Here is a 21,505-nt window from a genome sequence, read left to right as displayed (position 1 = left end):
TGACCAATACAAGTTAAATATGTTAAAGTATAAGTTAAATACAATCTATGTATACTCACATACAATTCTTTAAGCCATTATGAACAAGTTATTCAAATAATGTCACTTTTAAGTTTTTACCACATTCCAGAGGCAGCTAGATGGCAAAGCAGATAGAGCACCAGCCCTGAAGTCAAGAGGACCTAAGTTCAAATATGACCTTAGACACTTAATATTTCCTAACTGTGTGACTCTGGACAAGTCACTTAACCCCAAATGCCTTTTAAAAAAAAAAGTTATTACCACATCAGAAAAAGGCCATTATTCCTTAGGCAAAATATTGTCAGCCAACTTTCAACCCAAGGCAAATTTTATTTCCATGTCAGAAACCTCAAATAAATGGAGCTAAGTTTATCATCGATATAGCATCAGAACTTGGTATTAGAATCTAGGAATGCTAACATGTAACTTTCTATAATGAAGCATTTAGGGACTGATCATGGGGAATTATGGTATTAAACTGCAAAATCAATGAGAAATTTCTGTTGTATTCTTCATCACTTTAACCCACAAAAGCTATGAAGTGTTTAACCCAAAATTTCAGAGTGGGTGAACAAAAAGAAGGATCAATAGGCATGATGAGTACTGTTTGCCCTCTCTAAAGTGTGAACCAGGAACAAACATCAACAAAGTGATTAATATTGATCAAATTTTCCTATGTGTCCTAGGAACTGGAGCAGAACCATTAAAGGACATGTTAGAATCCAGTGAAGTTCTTGTTCTAATTGAATTTGTTTCAATTCTCTTCATACAAGTTGGACCATGGAATCTCATCCATAATTTGCAGTTCAAAGGAAATTGTCATTTTAACATCAGGAAGTTAGGTAGAAAAAAATCACTAAATGAAATGTTCACTTTTAACTAAAATTCTATTATTTGTATTATTAAAGATTTTTAACTAATATTTCATGCTAAACCTTTTCTAATTATATCAATGGCAACCTAGTTCTTTGTAACACAAGGGTCTAGAGTTCCATATGATTTTTGGATAGAAGAAAAGAGATGCATTTTATTTTACTGGACTACAAAACCCAGATCATTGCACAGGATTGTCACTGAGAACCAGTTTGTCTTCCTAGAGATTTCATCTATTCTCATATCATTTTCTCCAATGGGCATCGAACCACAGATCTGCTCTTTGAAAGCCAAACAATCATATAAAGCTTTTTTTCTTGGTGCTGTAAGCACCCACTTCAGGTAGATGTCATAGTATCCCATCCTTTCCCCCTTCTCCCTTCCCAGGCAGTTGCCCTATTTGTCAAATCCAAGACCTGAGATGAAGATGAGATCCAGACCCCCTGTTGACAAAGCCATCATCACTGGGCTAATGAATGTTTCAGGAAGTTTGGGGAAGTAAAAACATTTCTTCCACTGAAAATAACGACCATATCCACATAGTTGCTCTTGAATTTCTGTTGAGGGCTAAAACATATTTTGCCATGTTGAAAAATATCATTGATAATTTTTTCTATCTCAGTTTCATCCTGAAGGTTCAGAAAGATTGAAATTCTCAGTCTCTTAATATTGTGAGCAGTCATCTTCTCTGTTAGCTGGACTGGACTGGAGGATCTGAATATCTGCCAATCACTGCTTCATCTCAGTCCATATTGAATTTTGGATTCCGTGTTTAATAAATGCATGTTGTGGGGCAGCTAAATGGAGCAGTGGATAGAGCACCAGTCCTGAAGTCAGGAGGACCTGAGTTCAAATTTGGTCTCAGACACTTAACATTCCTAGCTGTGTGACCCTGGGCAAGTCACTTAACCCCACTTGCCTCAGCAAAAAATAAAAAATAAATGCATGTTGATTGATTGACTTCACCATTTAGAGCTTCAGTTTCCTCATCTATCAAATGGAAGGATTGAACTTGATGACTCCTAAAATCTTTCCAGGCCCTGATAAGCTGGATGCCATGGAGAATTCCCAGATGAAGAAATAGAAGAATTTTGCCCTTAGAATTTTATCTATAAGTAATTAAAAAGTCCATTAAAAAAAAAAAAAAACAGTAATTCTACCTGACAATATTTATTCTCTGGTGGGCAAGGCCTTGTACAAAGAGCGCGGAGCAGCCATGTTAGTAGAATTTGTAGGAATTGCAATCAGAAGATGTGTATTCAGAGAATGGCTTAGTGGATAGAACATTGGGCCTGAAGTTAGGAAAACTTGAATTAAAATCTTGATCTCAGACACTTATTAGCTTTGTGGCCCTTGGCAAATCACAGCCCTGTTTGCTTAAAATGGGGATAACAATAGCCCTTCCCTCTCAGGGTTGTTGTGAGGAGCAAATGAAATATTTGTAAAATGCTAAGCACAGAGCCTGGCATATAGTAGGCATTATATAAATGCTAGATGATATTATTATTGTTGTGGTTACTACTACTACTATTACTACTGTGTTATTTAACAGGTCTTGAGTCTCAATGTCCTATTCTGTAAAATTGGGATAATACTTCTACCTGCTCACAAATTTTTATATGTGAATTATATTTAACATTCTTATATAAAGATAAAAAATGACAGTCCCTCCTCTCAGTTCACCTGATGGTCTCCAACATGTATGCAGATGAACAAAATACCAAGTGAAATGCATATGCTGATTAAAAATAAAAATCAGTGTTATGGTAAAAAACCCAGTAGAGTCCCAAGATGAGATCTAGACAAAATGTTCTAGAATAATTTAGTCAATAGTCAATAAATGTTTATTAAGCTAGGTGCTAACTTGGGGGGGATATACACACAAACACAAAGTTCTAGCCCTTTAGGGCTTAATCTAATGGGAGAAAACACACAAAAGAATCTGAAAATTTGGGGGGGAGGGGAGTGAAAAAGCCAGAAATCCTAGTCATGCAGCCAAGTGGAAAATGAAACATGCGTGTCCTGAGCACAGGGTAGTGATGGGAGGTGAGTACCAAGGTTGATATGATCTTGCAGAATGATGAATCTTTCCAAAGATGAGGTCCCTAGGGCATGGTGGAAAGTCAGAGAAATCCCAACGGAGTGCAGCCAGGTGGGAAATGAGATTCCAATTTGAGCAGAAACACAAGCTGGGGCAATCAGGAAAGTTAATAAGTGACAACTATGAAATGAGTGATGGAGAAAGTAAGTGAACCCAAGCTCACTGAGGATGTATGTTGTTAAACTTTTCCTTTAACGGTCTTCTGTAAATCTGCTAGATGATTCCTAAATCTTCCTAAAATTAAATGTACTTTGGAGTTCAGAAGGAAGAGGGATTCCAACTAGGGCTGTTAGATGGTGGAAAAACCCATTAGTTTCCCAATTGAAGCCTGAATTCTAGTGCTAATTCTCATACTAACTCTAATTAGACTTTGATAGTCTTCTTGGAGGAGGGAGTGAAGAACTCATTTTCACACAAAAAGAAGTGTTAGATTTAGGCCCCTTGATTTCCACCAGTCCAAGTCAGTTTAGTGGAGAAGGTAGAATTTAAACCAAGTCTTTTAAGTTTGGGTAGGTTTTTGATTTCTAGGGACACAAGAGGGAGGCAAACATTTTAGAAGAACCTCTTTTTTAGGCAGAAAAAGTAAAGGCATGTTTAAAGGGACAATGAATAAACCAGTTTAGCAGGTTCATTTAAGGAAATAGTGGGAAGAGGCCAAAAGAGAAAATTGAGTTCAAATTATGGAAGATATTGAGGGCAAAGCTAACGTGTTTGTCAATATGGCAAAACTTCAAAACTAAAACAGAGAATTTTAATACTTTTAAAAAAAGAGTGGCAGCATTCTGACCATCTGAATACTAACATTTCCCCATTACATCTCAATTTTATATAATTTGCCTTCTTGCTTATCACCTAACTTTCCAGCTATCTAAATAGGTCTCTAGGAGCTGCATTATTTAGTTGGAGCAAAGCCAAAACCAAGTATATGAGTGTGTGTGAGGAGAGACAAACAGAGAATGATTGATTTCAGGCTGTAAGGACCATTGGGCATATCTAAATCCCAGGAGGCTTCTTTGCAGTGGATTTAGGGAAGGTCTGGTTTGTTTAGCTTTGATGAAATTTGCAACTTGGGAAATCCTGCCTTACTGCAAAACCAAATCTTATTATAATGATTTTTAGTAAGACATGTGCTTTGCATCATATCTTAATGGGATTGATAAATCTCTGACTAGATTTTTAAAAAAATGAACCCTTCTTTGAAACTTTGAGGAGGAGTTAAGTGTTGCTGAGAATAGAGGACTGGGTGTACAATCAGGGAGACATGAGTTAAAATCTGGGCAAAATTTTACTAATATTTGATCCTGGGCAAGTCAATTAACCTGTTTGCCTCCGTTTCCTCAACAATAAAAGCATCCAACTTCTTGGGATCAAATGAGGTAATATTTTTGTAAAGTGCTTAGCAAAATATTTGGCACACAGTAGGTGCTTAATAAATTTCTCTTAATGCTTTTTCTCCCACTCCTCTTCCTTTGAGACTATTTAGATTCAATCTCTCACTCTAAGTGTACAGAGGACTGGAAACCGGATTCGCTGTTCTCAGTGACCTAAATTCAAATTCTACTTCCAACTCACCTTAGGTGTGGGACCCCCATCTGGGTACTTGTATCTATAAAGGTTGAACGAGATAAGGTAGCCTTGTAAAATGGGAATTGGATGCGATTTAATTGATTTGGGGAATTCCCAGGTGAGGAAACTCTTTTTACCAAAGGAGGGCAGCACCTTAACAGTCTTAAGAGTTGCCACCATCATGGAGTGATGAAGTGACTTGGTTGGGGGAGACATGAGCACAGGTTAAGGGAGGGTCACAGCCAGGATTCAGTCCCCTTGCCTTTAAGGGCAGCCTTGTATCCATTACACTACAAATATTATTCATTCATCAAAGATTATCTGCAAGACCCTGTGCTTAGGTGTCTTGCACCCCTTTGCTGGACTCTAAAGATAAAATGGAAAAATCTTCCCTCCAGAATCTTACAGAGGATTTACAATTACTTTGCAGTCTGCCAAAATGCTGGATTCGCATACTCTCTGAGACATTTGTGAAACCCTGCTCAAACCATCTGATAATTCTACTTAATTTTATTTGTCATAAAAGGGTTCCCTATGCGTGAAAGGAATGCAGATCCAAAGAGTTCCCTAAGCTGACCAAAAAAAAAAAATTTACAGAACCTCCTTTTCTCTCCCATGGGCACGTAGAGCTGATCCATGAACAGTGTTTTACTCTCAATTCACCTTTACAAGAATTATTTATTGCACCCTTGGACCTGTGGGGGAAATGGGTGAACCTCACCCTCTGGGGCTGGAAGCCCATCTGACCGCCTCCAGCGCTTTTATTTGTCTCTACTACACACCAAAGGGGTTTGAGCTGTGTGAGCTCAGAGAGAAGCTTGCAGGACGTGGGGCCCAGGCAGCCCAATTTCATGGGCTAATAAAGAGATTACCAGATGGAATTTTAATTTTGCCCAGTTACATTTATATTAAGACATCTGGCTGAAATGGATGTTTTCTTGGTTGAGGGATAAGAAGACAGAATTTGGAGGCGGCCCAGCTGGCTTCGGAATATTCTAGGGGTGAGCCGGGCCAGTCACAATGGACGGGGCTTAGCTTCATCCTCTGTTAATGCAAGGATCACACACTAAGTCCCCGGGAGCGCGGCCATTCTGAATTCTGACCATTCTGACATTCCACGCTCCTCCCAGCTCTAGCATTTCATATTCTGTTTCCTTCCTCACATTCCGTGTTCTCAGCCCTCTTCCCACCCTGGCCCTGTGTTCCAGGCTCCCCCCCAGCTCTGACTTTCTCCGTTCCAAGCTCTCCCTCACACCGACACTGTGCTCTCTAAGCTGCCTCTCGGGCCGACACTTTGTCCTAAGCGGAGTCTCTAAGCTCTCCCAGCGGGGCACTCCGTTCTAAGCTGCCCCGGCCCAGAGAGGCACCGAAGCGCCCTCCCAGCTCTCCCCGGCCCGGGCTTTCTGGGCTCCCTGAGCGCCCTCCCAGCTCTCCCCGGCCCGGGCTTTCTGGGCTCCCTGAGCGCCCTCCCAGCTCTCCCCGGCCCGGGCTTTCTGGGCTCCCTGAGCGCCCTCCCAGCTCTCCCCGGCCCGGGCTTTCTGGGCTCCCTGAGCGCCCTCCCAGCTCTCCCCGGCCCGGGCTTTCTGGGCTCCCTGAGCGCCCTCCCAGCTCTCCCCGGCCCGGGCTTTCTGGGCTCCCTGAGCGCCCTCCCAGCTCTCCCCGGCCCGGGCTTTCTGGGCTCCCTGAGCGCCCTCCCAGCTCTCCCCGGCCCGGGCTTTCTGGGCTCCCTGAGCGCCCTCCCAGCTCTCCCCGGCCCGGGCTTTCTGGGCTCCCTGAGCGCCCTCCCAGCTCTCCCCGGCCCGGGCTTTCTGGGCTCCCTGAGCGCCCTCCCAGCTCTCCCCGGCCCGGGCTTTCTGGGCTCCCTGAGCGCCCTCCCAGCTCTCCCCGGCCCGGGCTTTCTGGGCTCCCTGAGCGCCCTCCCAGCTCTCCCCGGCCCGGGCTTTCTGGGCTCCCTGAGCGCCCTCCCAGCTCTCCCCGGCCCGGGCTTTCTGGGCTCCCTGAGCGCCCTCCCAGCTCTCCCCGGCCCGGGCTTTCTGGGCTCCCTGAGCGCCCTCCCAGCTCTCCCCGGCCCGGGCTTTCTGGGCTCCCTGAGCGCCCTCCCAGCTCTCCCCGGCCCGGGCTTTCTGGGCTCCCTGAGCGCCCTCCCAGCTCTCCCCGGCCCGGGCTTTCTGGGCTCCCTGAGCGCCCTCCCAGCTCTCCCCGGCCCGGGCTTTCTGGGCTCCCTGAGCGCCCTCCCAGCTCTCCCCGGCCCGGGCTTTCTGGGCTCCCTGAGCGCCCTCCCAGCTCTCCCCGGCCCGGGCTTTCTGGGCTCCCTGAGCGCCCTCCCAGCTCTCCCCGGCCCGGGCTTTCTGGGCTCCCTGAGCGCCCTCCCAGCTCTCCCCGGCCCGGACTTTCTGGGCTCCCTGAGCGCCCTCCCAGTTGGGACACTTTTTTAACGTTTTAAACGCCTCCAGCCCAGACTTTTGGGCTCTCTAACCACCCTGCCAGTGGGACACTGTGTTCTAAGCTGCCCCGGCCCGGACTTTCCGGGCTCCCTGAGCGCCTCCCCAGGCCAGACCTCCCGGGCTCCCCAAGCACTCTCCCGGCGGAGACACTTTGTTCTAGGCTGCCCCGGCCCAGACTTTTGGGCTCTCTAATCACCCTGCCAGTGGGACACTGTGTTCTAACCTGCCCCGGCCCGGACTTTCCGGGCTCTTTGAGCCCCTCCCTAGGCCAGACCTCCTGGGCACCCTCCCGGCGGAGACACTTTGTTCTAAGCGGCCCCAGCCCAGACTTTCTGGATTCCCTAACAAGCTCCCGGCCGTGACCTTGCGCTTGGAGATCGCGGCAGTTTCGGCTATCCCGGAGCCACAGTCAGCTCACCCCCCTCCCCCCGCTTCCCGGAAGCGGCCCCGCCCCCCGCGGTAAAAGAAGGAGTGGGCGGGGCCGCTCATGAATAATGGATTCTCGAGCATGGGGGCGGGGCCTCGCCCCCGCAGGCGGGAAGGGGGAAGCGCCGGGACTCCCGGTCTGGAATGAGGCTGGCCTCGGCGGCGGCGGCGGGACCCGGGCCGGCCATGGCGGTGTGGACCAGGGCCACCAAAGCGGGGCTGGTGGAGCTGCTGCTGCGGGAGCGTTGGGTGCGGGTGGTGGCCGAGCTGAGCGGCGAGAGCTTGAGCCTGACCGGGGACGCGGCGGCGGAGACAGACCCCCCGCTGGGGCCGGCGCTGGCCGCCTTCAACGGCCTCCCCAACGGCGGCAGCGGCGGCGGCGGCGGCGGCAGCGGGGACTCGCTGCCCGGCAGCCCGAGCCGCGGCCTGGGCCCGCCCAGCCCTCCCGGGGCCGCGGCCGGGGGCTCCCCTCCCGTGCGGCGCGTGCGGGTGGTGAAGCAGGAGGCGGGCGGCCTGGGCATCAGCATCAAGGGCGGCCGCGAGAACCGGATGCCGATCCTCATCTCCAAGATCTTCCCCGGGCTGGCGGCCGACCAGAGCCGAGCGCTGCGCCTGGGCGACGCCATCCTGTCGGTGAACGGGACCGACCTGCGCCAGGCCACCCATGACCAGGCCGTGCAGGCGCTCAAGAGGGCCGGCAAGGAGGTGCTGCTAGAGGGTGAGTGGGACGGGGGGCGGGCCCGGGCTCGGGCGGCCGGCGAGGAGGTGCTGCCTGAGGGAGTGCAGCCCGGGGCGGGGGGCGCGCTGGAGCCTACGGGAGGTCCTGCCGGCGGGAGAGTGGGGCCCGGGGGAGGCGAGCGCGCACAGGTCCGCACTGGGTGTAGCGAGCGCACTAAGCGATACTGCGGGAAAGCCAGTGGGACCCTGGGGGAGGCGAGCACGGGCTTTGGAGAGGGACGCGATTGGGGGAAGCTGCACTGGCAAGCCGACTGGGAGGTGCTGCTGGGAGGCGATGGGATGGGGCGCGGGCGGTGAGCCTGGCCTCGGCCTCCTGCCCTCCTCCCCTCTGCCGTTTTGCCTGTCTCCCCTGGAACTCTGCCAGGCGGGAGCCCTCTACCTAGTAAAAGTAGGTTTCTGGTCACCAGCCGGGCACTTTGGGGAGCCCTGATGACTCTTGCTGGAGAAGTTAAGCAACGGCCGAAATGATTTATAACAGCCCTGAAAGGCTTTATTCAGGTTTATTTGGGGCAAGACGGGCACTTGTCAGTGTCTCCGTGGGACACTTTTTCATCATTTCTTAAGGTTTGACATTCTCCTTGCATGACACCTATTGGGTTTAACTGGAGAAGTACCGGACTGCAGCCGACTTCATTTCTTACTCCTCACTTCCCTAGACTGTTTTAAAAACAAACAAAAACCCATGCTTGCTGTGCATTGGGCTTACCACCAAAGTGCTGGTTAATTTATGGGAATTTAAGCCATCACTGGTCCTCAACAATAACCCGACAAGATCATCGTTCTTCGCTGAGGGTAGAAGGCTGAAAAGGCAAGTTTGTTTAGTTAATGAGCCTTAGTTTACAATGAAGGCACACTTACGTTTAAAGGTTTATTGCCAAGATAAGAGTTTTGTCTCTTTTGTTTAGTTTACAAAAGTTTGGGGCCAGTCTGTCTTTTTAGAGACTTTTTTAAAAATTAGAGACTTAAAATGGTAAAACTAAATTCAATGTTAGACTGGAAAATTCAAATTTAAACTTTAAATGCACATGTTACTTATAAAAGGCAGCCTGTACTAGTGGATAGAAAACTAGCTCTCCAAACCTGGAAAACCTGGTTGAAATCCATCCTTTTGACAAGACTTCTATGACTCTTGGCTATGTGACTTTTCAGTGCTTCAGGCAACTCTTAATACGGTAAATTGCAAAAAAGGTGCTGACCTGTTCTTGTCGAGGAACTTAGTCACTGTAGGTTTTCTAAAACAATGAAATCACATGTGTGTGTAATTCTTATCCTTGCTCATTATTTACATACATCATTGTTAATTTATAGTTGCTCCAAAGTCACATGTAGTTTAAACATAGTGCATATGTAATCAAATGAGGACGGTAGACTTTGCATAAAACTTGTGAAAGTAAAACTTAAGTTCAAAATGAGTCAGCAGCGCAACAGACTTTGTGGTTTTACAATATTGAGAGGTATAATGTGCAGAAAATGGGAGTCTGACTATCCACTTTAGTCATTTAGATTTAGATGCCAATTAAAATATTGTGATCAGTTCTGGGTACATATTTCAGGAAAGACCACATTTATTGACAAACTTGGAGAGCAAAGACCACATTTATTGACAAACTGGAGAGCAACCAGAGAAAAGCCACCAATAAGGTCAGGGGCCTTGAGAACTCACCCTTAGAGGAGCCTTTGAAAGAAAGAAAGATGGTGTGTTATCTTTTTAACTATTTGAAAGTCTCACATATGGAAGTAGAATTAGACTGGTTCCATTTGTCTCCAGAAAGAAAACAAGGAAAAGTCTAACAAAAAGACAGATTTAGGCCTAATCTAAAGGAAAACTTCCCAATAATTTTAATTGTCCAATGTGGACTTGGAAGATTTCCTTTCACTAGGCCTTGAAAGGTAGATTTCCTTTCACTAGAGGCCTTGAAGTGGAGGATAAGCTGATTTAGTTATGAATTAGATAAAATGACCTTCTGATACTAAGATTGTATATAGTATTAAGGTGATAAATTTTATCTGGAATTTAGAAGCAACATGCATAGAAAATAGAAAGCCTGTCTAAAAGTCATGAAAATCTGTATTCAAGTCATTCCTCTTGAAACAAAGTAATTGTGTGACTATGAGCAAGTCATTTAATGTCTCACAATTAAGATTTGTTAACAGATAAATTTATTACAGATTTGCCTAATTGAAGAAAATTTCCATACCTGGATCTCCCCATACTGATGAAATTACAGGACTAGACTGAAAAAAAATCTGGCATTTTCAAAAATAAGGAAGAAATGGAATGATTCTTTTAAGTAGGGATTTTTTAAGAGATCTGTGATTAGATTTTAATAGTTTTGTGAATTTGGATGGAAAAAATACATCCTTATTCTAATAAAATTAGTGTTCTCCATAATCTTCTGGTTTTTTATTTTATTCATTTAAAAACAACATTTTAACAACATGAAAGAATATATAGACTATATCAGGATTCCAAAGGAATCCTTGACACACAAAAAAAGGCTGAAAATCCCTGCTTCCAGGAAGAGGTGTGATATGTATGTGGAAGTGACCCATCAGGGGATTTTAATGAAGCAGATCACTATATAGAAATGTTTGAATTAATCTTTTTATTCATTGATTCAGCAAGCATTTAGTAAGCACGTATTGAATCCACATTGTACTGACTGCTGGAGATTCTGAGAGAAAAAAAGTGGTTTTTACCACCTAGGAACTTCAATTTTGTTGGAGAAGAAAATGTCTTCATAGATAAGTAAATACAAAATAAAATTTTGGCATTGGCACTAACAACTCGGAGTGGGTATCAGGGAAGGTCTCATGTAGGGGTTGGCACTTGAGTTGAGCTTTTTATTCACTTACTGATTTCATTCAGTCATTTCTTAGGTGCCACCTTCATACTTTGTGCACAGTTTTGTGCTATGGCCAATAAAAAAGAAGTAAAGTATTTACTTATGATCTAGTTGGTATTTTATGTATTTGTATCTATTTTCCCCATGGGCAAAAAAAAAAAATGTCAACTGTAGGTATAGATGCAGAAGTATATACTTTGAGCATAGGAGTTTGAGGATGATCATTCAAGGAAGAAAGGCTGCTTGGAAGAGGAGAATTTTGAGCCAGGTTTTAAAAGAAGTGATGCAGATGCAAAATAGGCAAGACAGGAGGGCATCCTAGGCAAGAGAAATGTAGGAACAAAAAGAGCAAAGCAGAAGAGACTAACCAACAAACTAGAAGTTAGAGATAATTCTGACAAAGGTGTTTTCACTTGTTCCCAAGTAGATCATGCATATTTGGAAAAGGGTACTTTGGTGTAAGTAAATGATGCACTTACACAAATACACACAAAACTAATTTTTATTTATTTTTTATTTTCATTATTCACTTATTAACTATTTAATAATCATATAAATTAATTAAAATATGTTAATTATTAATCTTTATTTCAATGTTAATAAACAAGGTAAAATTATTTTTTTTTGGTGGCTCAGGCATAGTTTTTGTTCTCTATTGAATGTAAACAGGTAGCCATAACTCTTATAGGTACTAAGCATATATTAAATACCCATTATATAAGATGCTATGCAATGTGTTGGGACTATAAAGTCAACAGTACAGTTACTGACCACAAGGAGTTCTTCTCTTGAACGAAATGACCTCTGTAGGTAGATACAGTAATTTTGTGCAATGGAAGCACTAGCAGCTTCAAACACTTGAGCTGAAACTTGAACTAAACTAGAGATTTTGTGAGGTAAAAGTGAGGAAGGAGTCTGTTACCTGTAAGGGAGCAACCTTTCAAAATCCAAGAGCTTTGAGATGGCACATAGCAAGCAAGCCAGTTTGGCTGAACAATAGAGAACTTGGAGACTAAAGTGTGATTAATGGAAAATGAAAGATGGTACTGTCAGATAGTAGAAGACCACTCACTGAAAAGTTGAGGGGTTGGGGAAGGTACCTGGTTACCTTGTAATGCAAAACATTTAACAAAGTGACATCACTTTTTTTCTTTTCTGAGGCAATTGGGGTTGAGTGACTTGCTCAAGATCACATAGAAAGGAAGTATTAAGTGTCTGAGAGCAGATTTGAACTCAGGCCCCCCTGACATTAGGACTTTATCCACTGAGCCACCTAGCTGCCCCTGTGACATGACTTTGTTAAATAAACCTAAATTAAAACTTTTTTTTGATTTATGAACTTATCCTTGATAAAGTGGAAAAAGCAGTCCAAATTGTCTTCTTTGATTTTGCAGTCTAGTAACTTATGCAATATTTGCTAACAATGAAAAGGAAATAAAACAACACTATAATAAGGTTACACTTATCCTAGATTTTTTTTATATTGATGAATAAGCTAGTATTAAAATGATTATTTTGGTGTAGAGTGTATATATGATCAAAATAGACTCTTTAAGAATGGTTGAAGTGAGAATAAAATGCCAAGGAGTTTGGGTTCATTGCCACTTTCTCAAATTCGGGATCCTTTCTTTTTTTTCTGACTTACTTACTTTTTGTTCAGAAAGTCTGCTATAGTACAACTATACTTGTGCTTCTGTTCTGAATTCTCAGCATCATTTTCCCACTTTTTCCTTTTATGTCTCTTTCTTGGTCTCCATACTTAGGTGGTGTAGTCTTGACTCCCCAATGAGAGTGAATTTATATTCATTCCTAGGAACATTATCATTGATGACCTCAAGATCTGTAACATAAACTAATTAAAAAAAGAGAGAGACTTTTTTGTTTGCAACTCTTCCCCCAGAAGGAGCTGGAATGACTTTTTTTTTTTTTTGGTATTGATAGGAATGTGAATTATAAATGTAAATGAGTCTCTTCAGTAAGGTTCTCTAGCCATGAATTAGATGTTTATTTAGTTTGGTGGCTTTTTGTATGAGATTTAAGGGGTATCCTGGTATTGGATGAGAAAACCTTATGGGTTGATATAGTTAAGTCTCTTAGTAGTTAAACCTATCTTAATAGCAGACCAAAGAATGATCTGAGAAGGTCAGGCACATTGTACAAATAAATATGGGAGCAGTCTAGTTAAGGTTTCCTATATGGCCAAAAATATTACTTTGAGGTGATTCTAAAAAAAATCACTTCTCATCCAAAATCTTTTAAATTACTTATTTTAGAATAAATAGGTCTGTTAGTCTTCCCCTGTATTATGCTACCCTGATGAGTAACATTTTTGTGATATTATGATATTTGTTCATATTTAATATTATGTTGGTGAAACCCTGGTATAAAGTTATTCAGCCAATCATCTATTTGTAATTATTAATGACTAAAGGCCATTCTGATTGATTGTTTGTTTTTTACAAATACTGTATTTTAAAAAGGGCCATTTAGACATCTGAGAACCTGGGTTTAAAGCCCAGCTAGGCCATTAGCTCTCCAGGCCTCAGCTGCTTTATTTGTAAAATGAAATGTTTGGCCTAGGAAAATCGCTAAGCATGCTTATCCCACTGAAACCTAAGTCCTGTGAATGATGGTATATGTTGGTATAAAACCTAACCAGTTCTACCGAAGGCAATAGACGTTAAGGGTGGGAGGGATGTGACTTAATAGAAAATTTTAGTTCAGTTTCATCTGCAGCTTGTTGCATTAGTAGCCATTCATGTTTCAACCTCCAATCCTCAGATTTTGGAAAGAAGGTGTAGTATTTTAGTAGTAGTTCTAACACCCATTCAATAAACATCATTGTTCAGTTATGTGACTCTTTGTGATGGACTGCATTTGTATTTTTTCGGCAGATATTGGAGTAGTTTGCCATTTTCTTCTCCAGTTTTTAATATAAGGAAACTGAGGCAAGCAAGGTGAAGTGATTTGCCCAAGGTCACACAGCTAGACTGAGTGTCTAGCGTCTGAGGTTGGATTTGAAAACTCAGGTCTTCCTGATTCTAGCATCCACTGTACCATCTGGCTTCTCTAAACCCCAAATATTAGAAAAACATAAAAAAAATAGGCAGTGTCTTGGTTAATTGTCTCTTTGAATGCTTCCTGTCTCAAAAACGGTTAAAATCAGGGATATACTTCAAGTTGCAGTTCCCTGATTTTAACTATAGAACATAGACTCTATACATTTTCCACTGGGGTGGGATAGGGAATGAGTCACGATGGTAGAGATGTTTGAAATTGCATAATTATCCTAGCACAATTCATTGATGTGCTGTCATTAGGGGTAGTAATTTTGAAATGTTGAAAAATAAAAATGTATGTTTGATACAATGATACCACGAGTAGTCATGTACTGCAAAAAGATAATAGAGAGACAGGGCTCCAATGGTCAAAAATATCTGTAGTAGTTTCACAAATTAGGGAAAGGTCAAACAAATTATGGTCTGTGAATAACATGGAATGTTGTTGTACTGTAAGAAATGACAGAAGGGGATTCAAACCTGGAGGGAGTCATATAACCAGATACAAAGTGAAGTAGAAAGAACCAGAACCGTTTACACAGTGAGCACAAGGCATGTAAAGCAAAACAACTTATAAAACTGACCAATCATTATTAATATCGTGACCAAACCCAGCTTCAGGGGATGACGATGAGACCTGCTACCAGCAGAGGGGTAATGTGAGACATATGTTTTTGGATACAGCTTTGTTTTGCTATGCTTTTTTTTTTTTTTTAAATAATAGCATTTGGGGCAGCTTGATGACTCAGTGGATACAGCACCAGCCCTAAAGTCAGGAGGACCTGAGTTCAAATCTGGTCTTAGACACTTAACACTTCCTAGCTGTGTGACCCTGGGCAAGTCACTTAACTCCAATTGCTTCAGCAAAAAAAAAAAAAAAAATAGCCTTTTATTCCAAATACATGCAAAGATAGTTTTCAACATTCATCTGTAGAGGGCTGAAACTCTTGAGTTGATACACTGAGGTCAGGACAGCAAGCACTTGAAGCTAACTACTGATTGGACAATACTCTATGGGCATATGCTTGGAAAATGGCTCTTCCCACTCTCCTGTGCTGGCTCCACGATTGGTGTATACAGAGAATTTGGTGGACGAGGAAGAAGGCGGTTGCGAAGATTCTGCTTCCATCCTGTTCATTTCTATCCTTAAAGACCAAGAATAAAGACTAAGGACTTTTGCTGATCCTGACTCCGGCTGATTCTGGGGTGTCCGGAGTGCTAGTGCGGTCGTCGCATTCATCCTTGCAGAAAGAGTAATATGGAGATTGAATATAAATAAACACATGCTATGTGCACTTCTTTTTTCTGTTTTTTTTCCCCCTCTCCCATGGTTTTCCCCCTTTGTTCTGATTTTTCTCTCTCAACGTGATTTACAAAGAAATGTGTATTTAAGAAATATATACGCATAACCAGAAATAAAATAAATATTAAAAACAAAAAGGTTGATGGCTGAAGAGGCCATGTTCAATCTTGCTTTTCTCTCCATGACCCTGTCTCCAATTCCTGGTACAGTATGAGGCACATAGGAGTTAATAAAAGCTTCTTGATGCATCGGATAGGTGCCTCTTTTTTCAGTAAAGTAAGTGTGGTCCTTGTTTAAAGATATGGAAAGCCAGGTCCAAGGTCACTTCAGGGTGAAGTATTTGTGATTTCCTGATGTGGTTAGTCCCTGGCGGGAAGTGCTAGATGTGAGTCATGTGATTTGGGAGTAAGAGTTGTCTGACCTTCAGATTAAAGGGAATTGCTCAATGTTGTGGTTAGTGTCACAAGTAGGAACCTGAGCCCGGGCCTTCCATCTGGGCTCACCATAAGCCAAAGCCAGGAGAGCGCTCGGACTGAGACCCAGATCTCCTGAATGCTTCTTTGGGCACTCTGGGTTATTTTTTTGTTAGGCATTGTGGGGGACCCAAGAAGAAATCCAATTGAAGAGGAAAACCCAGTCTTGAGCGTGCGGTCCTAGCTACACGTGGTCACAGGAGGTCAGGGAGCTGTCCGACCAGGAGAAGAGGATCCCGGGCAAGGCTGAGCCGTGGCTGTGGGGGCGACAAGGAGCCTGAATATGACACTGGGGATGTCAGTGTTAGACTGACCCAACGTAGGCCAGAACCAGGAAAGGGACTTTGAACTTGATGTTCTTTATTAGGAGGAAGCAGAGGAGTATTTGGGGGAAAATCACTGGGGCCCTGGGCCTGGAGATATGAGGCATTGTCTTAGGTTTGACAACAAGAATCAGTAGCATTTATAGAGCACCTTTTGTATACTAGGAACTACGCTAAGGGCTTTACAAATGTTATCTCATTCTGTCCTCCCAACCTTAGAAGGGAGGTGCTCACTTCAACATCCCATCTTACAGAAATTGAAGCAGCGAAGGGAGATTAAGTAGCTTGCCCAGAGTCCCATAGCTAGGGTCTGGACCCAGAACTCAATGTACTGTAGCTGATCTTTAGATAGTGCTCTGGATAGAGGCGTGAAGTTATGAGGGCCTGGCTTGGGTGGAAGATCTACTATGGAATGACTTCAAGATTTTTCAGCCTCAGAAAGCAGATTGTTCCCCTTGATAGAAATGGGGAAGTTGAGAAGAAAACCCATATGGAGGTCAGTATCTCCATCATGTACTGTGACAGATTCTCTAGCTATATGGAATTGTATAGTGATGACTGAAAAGGCAGACTTTGATAATTGTCAAAATAAGACATTCTTGGTAACTTTAGAAAGAACAGTTTCAGTTTGTAAGGGGGTAGAGAAATAAAGAAGAGACCCAGTAGAAGCAATTTTTGTACACAGCTTTTGCTTTCTTTTTAAATTTTTCTTGCCTCTTAGTAATATTTTATTTTTTCCAATGAGATGTAAAGATAGTTTTCAACATTTACTTTTATGTATTTTTAAATTCTAAATTTTTTTCTCCCTCCTTTTTCTTCCCCTTCCCCCACCAAAGACAGAAAGCAATCTGCTATAGGTTATACATAAAGCATGCAATCATATAAAACATATTTCTACATTAGTCATGTTGTGAAAAAAGAATCAGAACAAAAGGGAAAAACCACAAGAAAGAAAAAACCCAAAATAGTGGAAATAGTATGCTTTGGTTGCATGCAGACTCCATAGTTCTTTCTTTGGTAGCGTCTTCCATGAGTCCTTTTGAAAGGGAGGAAAGATAGGAGAGCTTGAGGGAAGGTTTTTGAAGGATGAGGAAAGATCTGCCCATGCATGTGATCAATAAGGAATGAGCTGGCAGGTCGTCAGCTTCATGTGGGAATGCTGTCAGCCGAATGTCCGTGTAGATATTTGAGCAGACTCAGAAAAGGATTGATCTTCAGAACTGGGTAGGAGTCCAACCTAGGCTAAGGGAAAGCAAATCCCCTAATGGCCAACCAGTGGTTTCCTAACCAGTCTCTGAGGACCCCCCAGGGAGGGGCCTTTTCCCCACCCATTCCACTTGGGAGCAGCTTTCATTGTAGGAATGTTTTCTCCTTCAGCTCTTAACCTGGGGCCTGGCTACTTGGAACCTCTTAATAAGTGCTTCTGACTTGGCTAAATCTAGCTGGAGCTGCCTCCTTGGACTTCCTACCTATTGTTCTTACTTCTGCCTCTAGGAAAGAAATAAGAAGCCGAGTCCCCATGGACTATATCCTTACTCAAGTGGCCTAATTGAACAGCTAATTAAAGAGGGACATAAAGGAAAAGCCAGAGAACTTCTTCAGAGATATTTATAAATGGGTGTAAATTCTTTTGTTGGTGTTCAGTCATTTTAGTCACTTAGCCTTCCTGACCCATTTGGGGCTTTCTTGGCAGAGATAGTGGAGTCGTTTGCCATTTCCTTCTCCAGCATGTTTTACTGATGGGGAAACTGAGGCAGCTCTCCACTGCACCATCTTGCTGCATAAGTTCTTTTACATGATTGTAGTACATTATGTATTGCAAACTATTCTAGTTTAAAGCCCTGCTTTGATGCTAACTTAATCAACCAGCATTAGTAATGGCCTGCTAGGTGACAGGTATTGGACTAGGCCCTGGGGATTCAAAGACAAACTGGAAATATTATACCTGCCTTGAATCAACAAGCTTCTGTTAATCCTCTTGCTTTGGCCCAGACCCTCTGCTGGGAGATGGACCTACAGAGAGAAGAACAAACAGTCCTTCCCTTGGAGGAGCTAACCGTTAGCGGGGGGCTCTGGAGGTGAAGGATGAGTCTGTTGGTGGAGGCAGCTCCTGGGGCTGAGCCTGAGGGAGATGAAGATGTTCCAAGAGACACATTGGAGGAAGATCAGAGAAATGGAAAGAGCTCTTGCTCCTTGGGGTCAGGACTAGGAGCAGTGGTTCCCTTCTGCAGAGAAGCACCTTCAGCTAGGCAGAAGAGCTTAACAATTAGGGCTGGAAAGGGCTGCTTTTCCAGATAGCTTTAATTAGGGGGCATCTGATGATGAGAAAGTAATTTATATGATACTTTATTCTTTAAAGAAAAAAAATTGCATATTCAAGAAACCATTTTAAATAAGGACTTCTACCAGTTTACAGGTATCCTATGAATTGGGTTTTAGGATGTATGATGGATGTTCGTTTATGTGTATGGTGCAATGAACTTTTAATATGACAGCTAGAGGATTTATTAGATAAGTGGTTAATTTTTGTACATAAAATTCATAACTTTCAAAGGCAGTATGATGATTTCTCTGATAAGAAGGCTAGTTTTCTTTCAGAAGTAAATGTAGGACTTTCTAGCTAAAATATTGCTTTCCCTTGAAGGTTTTATTAGTGATAATAACTTCAATTATCTGGCCTAAGAACTCCATTGTAAATTTTAACTGTTGCTTGTTAGCTACTTTTAAAAAAGGTTATTATAAATTTATTTTTATTTAAAATAATATTTACATATTTTAAAGAGTTATGGATCTCTTTATATCCTTTTTTCATAGAAATAATTTATTTCCTCATGAAAATAAGGAAATTAAGATGGAGAGATGTAGTGAAATATTTGGTAGCTCTTTTTTTTTTTTTTTTTTTTTTTTTTGCTAAATCAGTTATTTTTTGACTATACTTCATAGTCCAATCATTTGCATGCTACCTCCTCTGGTTTGCACCTTTACTCTAGGCAAAGAAAAGCAATTAAGCAAAAACCTCTGATTCAGAAACTTTGGCCCCACCTTAATAGTTCTCTACTTCTCTGCCTGAGGGAGGAAAGGTATGTTACCTTATCATCTTTTGAGGGTAGAATGTACTTCATTGGTTCTTTCATTACTCAGCTCAATTTACTTTTAGTGATCTCTTAATTGACCTCGTTGTAGGTGATTATGAATATTGTTGTTTTGATTCTACTGCTTTTACTCTGCATCCATATGGACAAATCTTTCTCTGAATTCTTCATGTTCTTTCTTGCTGTACTATCTTATTGTGTTGTATTCACATACCGGAGCTTTTTTGCCCTTTCGCCAGTAAATGAGCACATACTGTATTTTCTTTCTTTTTTTTTTTTTTTTTCTATCACAAAAATTGCTGCTAAGAATATTTTGGTCTATATTGGATCTTTGTTTCTATTTTGAACTTTGTTGGAATATATATTCAGAAGTAGAATTGCTGAGTCAAAAGGTTCCACAGTTTAGTCTCATGCAGAGCTAGCAGGTAAAATTCAGAATGACAGGACCACTTCACAACTCCACTAGCAGTAAATCTTTGTTCCTTCCCAACATTTACTCTTGAACATTTTTTTTTTTTTGCCATTGCCAATTTGATGGACTCTGTTACTTTCCTTTGCCTGTTGATCTAATGGGGGATGGATTTTTTAAAAAATGCTTTTAAATGTAGAATAATTCTCAAAGGTGAGAATTTTTCTAGAATTAAATTTTATTTTATTTTCATGTTCACATTTTCCTTCCCACACTCCCTGTCCCCCAATTGAGAACGCAGAAACAAAAATCAAGATGTCAAGAAAAATAAACATGAGCAAATTCCTACATGGGCCAGGTCCTCCCCAAACAAAAATAATCTCACTGTGTACTCTTGAGTCTATCCCCTCTGTGTGAAGATGGGTAGTATGTTTCATTATGAGTCCTTTGGAATTATAATTGATCAGAGTTCTTAAGTCCTTTAAAGTTTTATCTTTACAATGGTTTTGCTATTATAATAGCTGTTTGTCTGGTTGTGCTTATTTTAGGTGCTTTAATTCATTAGTCTTTCCAGCTTTCTTTGAATTGATCTCCATTTTTCTGGTGTAGTAAACACACACACATATATGTTAGTATACATATGTAGTCATACACACATACATACAGTTATTGAGTCATGCTCACATATACATGCAGATACGATGGAATATAGCTTATTTAGGGGAGACAGCAATAAATTTATTTTTTTTTGCTGAGGCAATTGGGGTTAAGTGACTTGCCCAGGGTCACACAGCTAGGACCGGTTTAGAGATCACATTTGAACTCAGGTCCTCCTGACTTCAGGGCTGGTGCTTTATCCACTGCACCACCTAGCTGCCCCTACACATCAATAAGCCTTGGGGTGCTTTTGTTCTAACAATCTGTCAGTGATTCTAAAGTCTTCTGGCTTTGGAATCTGGAATCCCGTGGTCTTCTCCTCCCCTCCAACCTTGGAGTACTATTGTTCTAACAATCTGTCTGTCAATGATTGTAAAAGTCTGGCCTAGAATAGAATAATATTTCTTCCCTTAGATCTTGGGATCCTGAGACTCTCTAACCTTAGAATACTATTGTTCTGATAATCTGGTCTGTCAATGATTTCAAGTCTCTGCCCTTAAGATAGTCCTAGGTCTGCTGGTCAGTGATAACAAATTCCTGAGATCTCCCCAGTCCCACCTCCAGGCCACACAGTATCTCAGTGGCTCCTTCTCAGGCGGGGCTAAAATTCTTTGGACTTTATCCCTCCTCAGTTGGCCTTACAATGACAATAAGCTTTGCTCCTTGGCTTGGATATGGGTGGTGCCGGTCTGTGACCCCAAAGTTTGGGGTCCCTTGTGAGCCTCAACAGATACACATGTATAGCCACACAGCTATGTGCCCTTATACACACATAATCACACATGTGTGCGCACACAGTCAGACATACATAGCCACACATACACACCCCCCCTAGCCATGCACACACATGCAAGATAGCCATGTACACATACAATGTACATATACTCACACATGTGTGTGCACATATAGAGCCATAAACACAGGTGTGTCGCCACAAAATAGACATGCAGACCTGTATAGTCACACAATACCCTGAACCACACATATACACGCATGTGCACATACAGTCATAAACACAGGCGTGTGGCCACACCGTATACGTGCAGGCATGTATAGCCACACACATGTGCACATGCATACCCATTTAGTCATACACATATACATATATATTTGGGTGGGGTGCCACGTTGCTTTGCAGGAAGACAGGACTAATTCACAGTTGTACCCACCATGG

The 21,505-nt window shown here is 42.5% G+C and overlaps 1 protein-coding gene and 1 pseudogene across 1 annotated transcript in view; one reads left to right on the top strand and one right to left on the bottom strand.

Moving 5' to 3' along the window:
- Window positions 1-273: 273 nt before the first annotated feature.
- Window positions 274-1,639, bottom strand: LOC105749118 (annotated as a pseudogene).
- Window positions 1,640-7,500: 5,861 nt separating this feature from the next.
- The window catches only part of SNTB2 (syntrophin beta 2), a 110,196-nt gene continuing 96,191 nt past the window's right edge, over window positions 7,501-21,505 (top strand). The window contains exon 1 of the mRNA XM_031950086.1: window positions 7,501-8,149. Coding sequence (XP_031805946.1) covers window positions 7,576-8,149 — 574 coding nt within the window. The 5' untranslated portion in view covers window positions 7,501-7,575. The remainder of the gene's footprint in view (window positions 8,150-21,505) is intronic.

This window comes from Sarcophilus harrisii, chromosome 2, assembly GCF_902635505.1.
Source record: "Sarcophilus harrisii chromosome 2, mSarHar1.11, whole genome shotgun sequence".
Lineage (NCBI taxonomy): Eukaryota > Metazoa > Chordata > Mammalia > Dasyuromorphia > Dasyuridae > Sarcophilus > Sarcophilus harrisii.
This window is presented reverse-complemented; position numbering and strand designations above follow the sequence as displayed.